The following is a 10,648-nucleotide window of genomic DNA, read 5'->3' on the forward strand; positions in this document are numbered from 1 at the left end:
GATAACTCAAGATAGAAGCTTGAACAGGCTTTTGTTTGACTCAGAAACAATATATGACAAAATTGCTAAAGTGTTTTTTGCTAAAGTGTTTTGGCATGAATGAAATCAAAATCTTTTAGCACTCTTATTGCTCCTCATTTCAAGCTTAATGCTTCTATGTCAACAAAGAATGATGCAAAACAAGTATACATGTCAAAGATACCATACACAAATGTTGTTGGTAGCTTAATCTATGATATGATATGTACAAGACTTGACATTTCACAAATAGTTAAAGTTGTGAGTAGGTAAATGCATGATCTATGAAATGAGCATTAGCAAACTGTGAAATGGATTTTGCGATATATCCATAATACAATGGATATTGGATTGATTTTTTAGTAGAAAGATAGATAGCTTGTGGTTGGATATTGTAATTCAAACTATGCTAGTGTTCTAGACAAACGACAGTCAACTACTAGTTATGTGTTTACTCTTGCAAAGGCATTAGTTAGTTGGAAGTCTACTTTACAATCAACAGTTTCCTTATCTACTACAGAAGCAAAGTATATGGCAATCACAGAGGCTATAAAATAGACAATTTAGCTTTAAGGGTTGCTTGGTTAACTAGAAATTAAGTAGAAGTATGTTAAAGTGCATTGCAATAGTCAAAGTGTTATTCAATTAGCAAAGAATCAAATTTATCATGTAAGGATGAAGCACATTGATGTCCAATATCATTTTGTATGAGAGATTCTAGGATAAGGTGGAGTAAAGATCAAGAAAATTTCAATCATTGATAATCTTGTTGATATAATGACTAAGGTTGTGACTGTGGTCAAGTTCCAATTATGTTTGGACTTGATCAATGTTAAAACTTGAAGGTTGAAATTTGAAAACATCGTCAAAATTTGTTTTGTAAGGATATTAAAGAAGTGGAAATTTGCTAAGGTGGAGATTTGTTGAATTATCACAATCCCACATCTAAAAAATACAAGGTTGTGGAGTGTTTGTACTATTGTGAATAGAGGTGGTTTCTCCACCTTTAAATCATCCAAAAAATTTTCATTTTCTTCATAAGGAAAATTTTCTCTCTTCCTATTTGTAATTTTCACTTGTATCTTTTGGAGTGAAATATATTTGTTAGTCTAAGAACATAAGCGTTATTTTTCGAACCTCATTAAATTTTTTGTGTTCTTTATTATTTTATTTATCTTTTAATGTTTTGTAGGGCACAATTGTAGTGATATATTATGCTATTAAATTACATTGTACGGAGATTCTGTCTAGGAGGTTGGGTTTTAAGCAGGACCATTTGTGACCTCTCCAATCTTTCCTAGAAATTGAACCTAGTGTGGTTTTCTAGTACAATAATTTACTCTATTTTACGCTATTCACACAACATATAAAAGAACTCATGAAAATTTGATACAAACATTGATTTGCTTGACACTACAAAATATTGCATATTATGTTAAACCCGTAGGGAAAAATATTAAGAAATTTGATCTGGCAAAAGTTGATTATACTTTTTTAAATACTAACACTTCAAATCCAAAAAAAAATAACATATGAGTTGACCGCTAAAACCCCAAAAGAAGATTATGATGCAACAACAAAGTTAAATGAAGATCACGAGGAATGATAGCATAGGCTACAATAACTTCTGGAGTAGCAGCAACAATAATGCTTGACAGAATGAAAACGCAATTTTGGAAACAAAAAATGACTATGTGGACAAAACGAGAAGTTGATGAACATGCTCCCAAGTGATAATAAAACATTCAATAGTTTTGACCAAGTTGTTGATGATACATATAATAACTATTAAGAAGAATTCTTTAATCCGCTTCTACCAAATGGTTTGCTTCAAACAAATTTGGATCCATCAAATAGCTTGTGCAATGGAACAATAATGGACTACAAATGTTTCGATGAGAATGTACTACACGTTGAGATAACAATCTATCAACATGCTTGAAAACAAGTCATTTTACCAAGAATTCCACTCTTACCTTCCAGAAAATGAAGGATATCCTTTTCAGTTTACATGAAAACAATTTTCAATATGTCTTTGTTTTGCGATGAATATTAATAAATCACAAGGCCAAATAATACCTATAGTAGGAGTGTATTTGCCACAATATGTTTTTTTTTTCTAATGGAAAACTATATGATGCATTATCTAGATGGGTTTCAATGTCTTTTAGACGAGCCGGACAAAAAGGCACAATAATAGAAACATAAAAAATGTTGTTTATAAAGAGGTGTTACTACAAGAAAAGTATATATACAACATGTATTTTATAACTGAAAAAAAAATGTTGTTATAAAAAAATAATGTTATTATTATGTGCATTTATAATATAACTAATTTATGAGGATTGAAAAGTCAAATATATAATCCTACCATTTCCTTTTAAACATTTTATACAAATAACATTTTATAATATCATACTACTTACAAAATATTATTTATTTTAAATATCATTTACATTAGATATGTTATATATATTACTTATTTTTAATTTAATAAATAAATGTGTATATCCAATGCTAAAAAACGAATATTATAAAAACACGATTAAATATATTTTGAATTATATTATTATATTATTGTATTATAAATATATTTAAAATAAATAAAAACATCATACTTATAATGTTGATTAAGTTAATTAAATTAAATTAAATTAATCTCTTATTAACTTAATGATTGGGTTAAATCATTTGGATATAATCAAAGACTCTTACCATCATAATCTATCCCCACGCTAAATTAGCCTTAAAGGCCAAGTTTTTTTAATTAAGTCTTTAGGTTGATTTTTTTTATTTAGGGAAATAGGTCGATTTTAGGAGAGCGAAATAGAAAACTCTGCACGCTCAATAGTAAAAAGCCAACGACTTTTTCAATGTTGGCACTGTAACAGTAAAAAAGATTAAGGAGGCCCAACAATCACTATTTTTTAACCTATAATACCCCTCAAATTTCATTTCTTTCATTCATATCCTTCTTTCAATTCTCTATATCTTTTTATTCTAAATTTATCGATATTCTCATTTAAAAAATTATTTTTTAATTACCTCATATTTTATTCGTTCTAACTAATTTCTTACAATTGGCCACCTCTCTAATTCATTTCGACGACAACCATATTGTCGCCGCCCAAGCAGTATGGTAAGATGAAATTTTAAATTTTGTTATTTTCAATTATGCTAAATTTAATTACTTTTTTTAATAATTTGAAATAACTTATTTTATGTTATAAATAGGTGGACGATTGTGTTTTGAAGGCGTTCATACATAATATGGGAAAGCCTCTGATCCCTCAAATTCGTGGCTACTTGCAAGAGGTTGGATTCAACATACGTCTCGCAAACTCAGGGGCTGCAAACTTGATCCTACACTAATCAGCATGTTAGTGGAAAGATGAAGTCTCGAAACACACACTTTCCACCTTACATGCGAGGGGTGTACAATTACACTCAAAGACGTAGCGTTACAACTCACTCTCTTAGTGGATGGGCTAGTCGTCACAGGATCAGTGATCGTTCCCGGTAAAGTAGACCTCTACAGAGCAATGTTGGGAAAGGTCCCAAACAGGTTTAACGGTGGTCAGATATTGATAGACTGGTTGGAGGATAATTTCTAAGAACTTCCTGAAGACCCAACGGAGGAGGTCATACAACAATATGCCTGAGCATTAATCATGAGGTTAATCAGGGGCATTTTAATGCCTGAAAAATCTTGAAATTTGGTGCACACAAGGTGGCTACTACATCTAGTAGACTTCAATAAATGCGAAAAACTAAGTTGGGGATCTGTCATCTTGCCTACGTTATACCGAGAGCTCTATTGGGTCACTGTATCGAATATGATGTCAATCGGTGGTTGTCTGCTCCTACTGCAATCATAGGCCTGGTGGCGACTATCGTTTCAACGTCCCAGAGTGATCGACCCATACGTGCTCCCGTTGGTGACGAAGTAAATATCATTTATAATAAATACGTAGTTTGTACAGTAAATGTTTTTATTTATTATATATTTCGACTAACATATTGCCTGTACAAGTGGAACCATAGGCTGAGTAATATGGGATTACCTAAGGAGCTTAAAGATTTTAGGCTGCTGTTAGATCAACGTTCCGAAGTCAAGGTTAGTTACTTCTTCTTTCGAACCTAAATTAATTACACAATGATTAGTAAAAGAAAAAATTGTACGTAACAATATTTGCAATTCTACTTTTTAGTTTAAATGGATGTTGTACACCGACGTCGATATCATGTCTTGCATCCCGCCAAAAGTGTTTGCAATCGGTAGATGTGGGATACGAAGGTTCTATTGATAGTGTACGTGAGGGTGGAAATGCATTAATCGGACCGGGTGTTGCAATATTTTAGGTGTAGGCAATGGATTCCACCACCACCGCGAGACATGAAAGACATGAACAAGGTGGGCATATAGGGGAAGAACAACGAGGACTAGGCAGAGAAGCACAATGAGTACACCTAAGCTTGGGATTGTAGGATGAAACCCTTACCCATCCACGAACCATTTTTCTCAGCAGACACGCCAAAAAATATCGATTACATGACGTGGTTTAAAGTCACCGTGAAGCTGTATCTACTATCATTGGAGGCAAAGAGTAGACAAATTCGGCCGAAGAGGCAACGACGATCGCCACAGCAGTAGTGTAAGACGGGACGCAGTCGCATGATAGGTTCGTCATCGGCTACGATAGAAGAAAAACCACCTATGTCTATGCAATATCCGGGTCTGTTCACTTTACTTATCCTCTTAATTTCACTAACCCTATTTTTTTCACAAGCACCGTACTATGCACCATCATTGCACGTGGCCAGTTCTTCTATTCCCGCAGGTACATATTTTGGGGCACTGACATCCCTCGCATTCTTCACCTTCATGACGATGTAGATGCCAACCCAGATGTCCAGCTAGATGTCAGCCCATGCACCGCCAACTATTTGGAAAATAGTGCCAATTTTGAACCATTCAGACTGTGCTGTCAGATGGCTCAAGGTCTGACTCCTCCTCGTCAACTGCATCTGCTCCCCCTTCTTCCTCAACTAAATCGTCTTCCTCGGCCACTCTTTTTCCTTACCTGTACATTTTTTGTGGGCCACATCTTCTTCCCCATCTGCACCTTCACTGTCACTTTCAAGCTAGGGGTTGGACGTGCCCTCGCTGGTCCTCGTCGAAATGAGTAGAACATTAGTTCTATTGTAACCTATGTGCCCTCCAAAAAATATACTGGTTTGATGTCTAAAATACGTTGATAATCCCCCTCGTATAACTGTTTCCACTCCATGACATCGGCCTAGTGCTGAAGTTGAAATCAAATGCACTAATTGAATGTCGAGCCCGAGAGTCTAGATTTCAGCTATGCTCAAACCCCAACTGGTATCGAACACCAAAGTTTAAATTCGTGCCGAAGACCAATGAGTGTTTGCCCATAGATGTTTCAAGAACATCATAGTAGTCTCTTTGTAATAGGTCAGTAAACCCATCGCACAACTGTGTAGTAGGACTTTCTACTTCAACTTTGGTTCCCATATTTGCTACAACAGTGGTTGAAGATGGGTCAGATCCATCAGCCTCGGCAAACTTGACGTATAACTCCATTACAGCATTTTCGCTTGAGTAATACGATAATATACATCTTCGAGATGGACATTGCCAGTCACGTTGAATAGCTCATACCAATAGGGGTCAATGGAGGCAAGAAATCTACATTCCAACTTTGAAATTCTTCCCCGAGTCGATCCTCCAGCTTTCCTCTTGATTTTGGTCCGTAGCTCTTGCAATTGAATGGTAGGATTGAACACCAATTCCATGGACTTCACTCTGACAAACACCACCCCGACCTTTGTACTATAGATTTGACCATCATAGTAAATAATGAATTTCCATCGTTGACTCATTTCAATATCGATCATGAATTGGATTTAAAAAAGTAAAAAATAAGTAGAGGAATGTCCAAAGAAGTACACAACTCTCGCAACACAACTATTTGATGTTTGATATAAATTTCATGTGTGTCTAAGTTATGAAAAATTTGTCCCTTTTATAAGAAAAAATATAGGGAGAAAGGGGATACGTGCTTCAAAATTCGTTTATGAATGCACGCATTCATTGAATTTTGTATGATACAAGTGCATTAGAGTATTCAAAACGCATTCAGTAGTCATATAAATTTCAGCCCACCCATGCTCCCCAGGTATTCTATACCTCATAACATGCTCCCCAAGTATTTTGTAGAAGTTACTTTAATGTACAACAGGAAATAAAAATGTTAAAGAAAGCACAACCAGCTCGTGGAGCTTTCATGGCCAGTTTGCACACTTTCCTGCCATGTCAGTAGGAAAGCTCCACGAGGTGGCCATGCTTTCTCTAACATTTTTTTTGGAAAACATTAAAAGTTCCTAACGCTTCGTATTTTTTGGCCACTTTAACCACATTTTGAATATATTCATCGACTTGTGCAACGTATTTGTCCTTTACACACTAAGCTTCATCGTCCGTCAAATATCTTCTCCCTCTCCATTCCTCCTCTATAAAATATTTTCTTAATGTTCAAGGTATTCTTGAGTTGTCAATGATGCGATATCGCCTCGAGACGTAAACATTTCATATATCCTGCTGAGATGAGACCATTACTTTCAAAACCTATCTTGAGGAAGTCGAGTTCCGGGGTGATTTTGCTTTATGTGTGAAGGACTACGTGGACGCCTTAGTCGATGGCCATTATTCGGTAATGGATTGCGGTATAACCGAGGAGCCAGTTGACGGTCGTTATACAGCCACGAGCTCAATCTCTTTGGATATCAGAAAATGATGCCCTATAAATACCATACATAGGTCTAAGGGCATAATCAGATGAAAAAACTCGAGGGTTTCCCGCTATAATAGGTGTAATTTTTTTCTCCATTTCCAAGCAATCGGTACCTTTAACCTTCCTTCTTTTTCGAAGGTAGGGACCGTTGTGGACGCAAGTGTACTCTTAAGCGGGCAGCGACTGTTGCAGTGCAATAAAGGTCATGCACCGTTTAGGGCGATGATGGTTGTCATTATTAAACAACCCATTAATAACTACAACCACTGTTGCACTGACCTTGGTTTGACATCTACTGTACCAAAACATCCTCTCTCCACTTGAGAGCCCTCTTGTTTCCACCTCAGTGTCAACCTTCAGATAAGAATGAAAGATTAAATATATGAATTGCTTGGAAATAGAGAAAAAAATATATTGATTACATTGGAAGCCCTTAGAGTTTTTTCATATAATTATGGCCTTAATCTTATATGTAGTATATAAAGGGCATCATTTGTGCGCATCCAAAAAGCTTGAAATCCTGACCACGCAATGACTATCACTTGCCCCCCCGTCTATACTCAAACCCCTGGCCACATCACAGCCGCCGACTGGGACCTTCACTTAGACTTTGACCCCTGATCGTATCAAGCATTATTATCCCGAAACCTGATTTCCCCACGATGGGTTTCTGAGGTGATGATCCTATCCTACCATGACATATGGAATATATGTGTTTTGAGAGGCATTACCACATTCCCGACCCTTCAAATCTACCTATGAACTTTTGCTATTTCAGTCGAAAACCCTAAACCCTTTCAAAAAAACCTTAAAACCTAAATCTCAAAACCCTAACCTTAAGAAAATTATAAACCCTAACCCTAGGAAAGAGAAAAGGACAGCGCATCCAGCTGGCCGTGCTTTCCTGCCACATATGCAAAAAGCGTGCTTAATTGAACGCGCTTTTCATTTCTCTGTCCTAAAATTAACCTATTTACCTAAATAAATAAATAAAAACCAACCTAGAAGCCTAATTAAGAAATAACTGTCTTTACATCTAATTTATCCCTATGCCAATATGTAAATGGATCCATTTTGCTTTGTTTCGACTTTCATGAAATATTTTACCATGACAAATTTTAAGAAAGCAAATTAATTTTTCGTTATTCCAATTGATCAAAATACTTTTTACGAAACAAGCAAAAAAATTAAGATGAAAGGAAAATTTTAAAAAAAGAAATTATTTAAGATACTAACAATAACAAGAATTAAAAAATGGGAAATAATGATAGACGTGATTTGGACTTGATTAAGACTCGTGGCCGCAAGCAGCGGTCTAATTCTCTCTCCCATCCTTCATCTTGTCTTCCTCTTTTCGCCCCATCGCCCTTCCTTCCATTCCCCCTCTCTCTTTTTCTTTTCTTTTATTCTCTGAAAATTAAAAGAGAGAGAGAGCGAGAGCGCTAAGTTATATCTATATATCTATAAAAATATATTATGAATAATAGGTTGTCGTCAGGAAAACGTTCAGGCAATTCAATGAAGAGGACGACAAGCGTGACAGGGCTGTCCATGGATGTCCGAGGCCCAATTATATCCAATGGTTCTCCCTCTAGACTAAGCCCTTTGCCTGAATTCCCAAAAGACAACTTTGTTTTTGATGAAAATTTCTTGTCCTTGTTGTCGCCAACAAGTGCAGATTCTGGAAGGTCACCTGTTGCTGAAACTGCTCCTTTCTTGCGCTTTTGTTGCCTTTGTAATCGCCGCTTAGCTCCTGCTCGTGACATTTATATGTATAGGTATATTCCTTTTCCCTTGTTTTAATTATGTTTTCAATCTTTTTCCTTGTTTTAAGATAACAAGGCTTTTGAGAAATCAATTCTTATTGTTGGTTCTTGTTATTCTTTATTCAGCCTGTTATTAATACAACAATAATAAAAAATGCAGGGGGGATACAGCGTTTTGCAGTGAAATTTGCAGGGAACAGCAGATGAAGCTAGACGAAAGACAAAGAAGATTGAACATGGTAGCTGCAAAGAAGCAAGACCTCCATTCATCTTCAACCACCACGACCTCCACCACCGCAGGTCCTCCTTCAACCGAGACTATCGTTGCTGCTTGAAATTTCAACTTCATTTATTATCATCAGTTCATGATTCAGGTGGAGTAATCTCAATACAAATATCATTAAAAAAGCGAGGGGCAGAATTCAAATCCACCTAACAAAACAAAACGTATATTTATTTATTTTATATTGTATATTTATTTATTTTAAAGCCACAATGTTTGAGTTTAATAATATAATATATCTTCATAATTATATTTTTTTCTTCTTAAAATTCATTATGATTTGCACGCTTCCACTATCTATTCAACTATTCAAATATGAATAAAGATGGTATAAGAATTTGATTCCACGAAATATTTTTTTTTCAATAACAAAATGATAAATTAAATTTTTTGTCCTAATTTTTAGTATTTTATAAGAAAAAATTGTATAAACTGTGATTTCACTCATTCCTATACAAATAAAATTTTTCTTTCTGGTTTTTAATATTTTTAGTTGAATTTAAATTTTTTCAAGAGTAAAAGGCCGAAAATCAGGAGAAAAAACTTGATTTATTATTCTCCTATTGAAAAGGGATAAAGATGACGTTGAATCACAGTTTCATAGAATATCTTCCTTTCAATCCAACTAAAACTACTAAAAATCAAAAGGAAAAATTTTATTTGTCATTTCTTTTTCAGAATAATTTGTTTAAATTTTATAAAATAAATATTTCTTTCTCGGTGTTAATAAATAGATCTAAAATTTTAAATCTAAAAAATTAAAAGGCTAAATTCTTGAAATGAATAATTATATATTCATATTTTAAAAGAGTATAAATATCATATTATAATTTTTTTTTCAAAAATGTGATATTACAGCTGAAACAATTTATTACGTTGAAGAGTAAACGCCTAAGGTGTCCCTTAAAAGCAAAGAAGAAAAATGAAATCCCATCATTAGACCCAACTTAGCCATGAAATCTGCAGCATGATTGGCTTCTTTGTGAATTTGCTGCGGTTAAACTTCCAATTATATGGCCATTAATTCATTGATCCTTCTAGGCATTGCAAATCCTCAGACCTCTTCCAAATTTTCGTTGAACATGTTGAAAGCTGGACTGCAATGCAACATGGAGCCAAAAGCTTGCTACTGCCGAGACCAGCAGCTATCGAGCTCAGCTCCTTTTGATTGGTGCGCACGAATGGTTTTTGAACCGAATGAAGCAACCAACTTTGCTGCTTTGTTTTGATGTAATTTGGTTCAGTTCAACTTTAGTTTGTTTGTAATTCTAGTTAAACTTAAGTTAGTGACAAGATCTTTTGATGTAATGGCTGATTGGTCAGCTATGTTTGATTATTTTTGGCTAGTGATTAGGTTTGTATTAGTTGGGGCAGTTAAATACATTAGGTAACTGTCAATGTAATGTAACTCTTTTATATATTTCAAGTTGAATGAAAAATGTATGGTGTTCAATCACAATATTGCTGAGTATTTTGTTTTTGACCAAATTTTTGCTTTGCTTTGCCTCGATTCTTCTTGCTTCAGTCTTGCAAACACTGAGTTGCAACTTTGTTTTGATGGTTGCTGCTGCCATTGTTCCAACAAATGGTATCATGAGCCCGAGTCTTTGAGGGGCCTTTGTATGCAATCTGTTGTGTTTGAATCAAAACCAACAGCAAGTTCAAAATTTGGTAAGATCGAAGCATTTGGATTCAGTCTAGCAGAATGAGTTTCACTCCACCACCTCCACCAGTGTTCACTGGAGAAAACTATCACATTTGGATAG

At 35.0% G+C, this 10,648-nt stretch overlaps 1 protein-coding gene across 2 annotated transcripts; it reads left to right on the forward strand.

The window, feature by feature from the left end:
* The first annotated feature begins 8,136 nt into the window (after positions 1-8,136).
* Positions 8,137-9,147, forward strand: LOC107911447 (protein INCREASED RESISTANCE TO MYZUS PERSICAE 1). Of its 2 annotated transcripts, XM_016839269.2 has the most exons (4): positions 8,137-8,415; positions 8,512-8,611; positions 8,760-8,899; positions 8,974-9,147. In XM_016839269.2, exons 1-4 carry the CDS (start codon positions 8,310-8,312, stop codon positions 9,033-9,035), a joined length of 408 nt encoding a protein of 135 aa, XP_016694758.1. In that variant the 5' UTR covers positions 8,137-8,309; the 3' UTR covers positions 9,036-9,147. The 2 variants fall into 2 exon arrangements, with proteins under 2 accessions (XP_016694758.1, XP_016694757.1); XM_016839268.2 differs by having other exon boundaries at positions 8,137-8,611; positions 8,974-9,146.
* Positions 9,148-10,648: the final 1,501 nt, after the last annotated feature.

Source organism: Gossypium hirsutum, chromosome D11 (assembly GCF_007990345.1).
Source record: "Gossypium hirsutum isolate 1008001.06 chromosome D11, Gossypium_hirsutum_v2.1, whole genome shotgun sequence".
Taxonomy (NCBI): Eukaryota; Viridiplantae; Streptophyta; class Magnoliopsida; order Malvales; family Malvaceae; genus Gossypium; species Gossypium hirsutum.

What these genes read in the sequence shown, in the direction of transcription:
- LOC107911447 (XM_016839268.2), top strand. Translation starts at nt 8,310, where the DNA reads ATGAATAATAGGTTGTCGTCAGGAAAACGTTCAGGCAATTCAATGAAG. An exon ending in CGTGACATTTATATGTATAG is followed by an intron (nt 8,612 to 8,759) that starts GTATATTCCTTT and finishes TAAAAAATGCAG; the next exon opens with GGGGGATACAGCGTTTTGCA. An exon ending in CACGACCTCCACCACCGCAG is followed by an intron (nt 8,900 to 8,973) that starts GTCCTCCTTCAA and finishes TTCATGATTCAG; the next exon opens with GTGGAGTAATCTCAATACAA.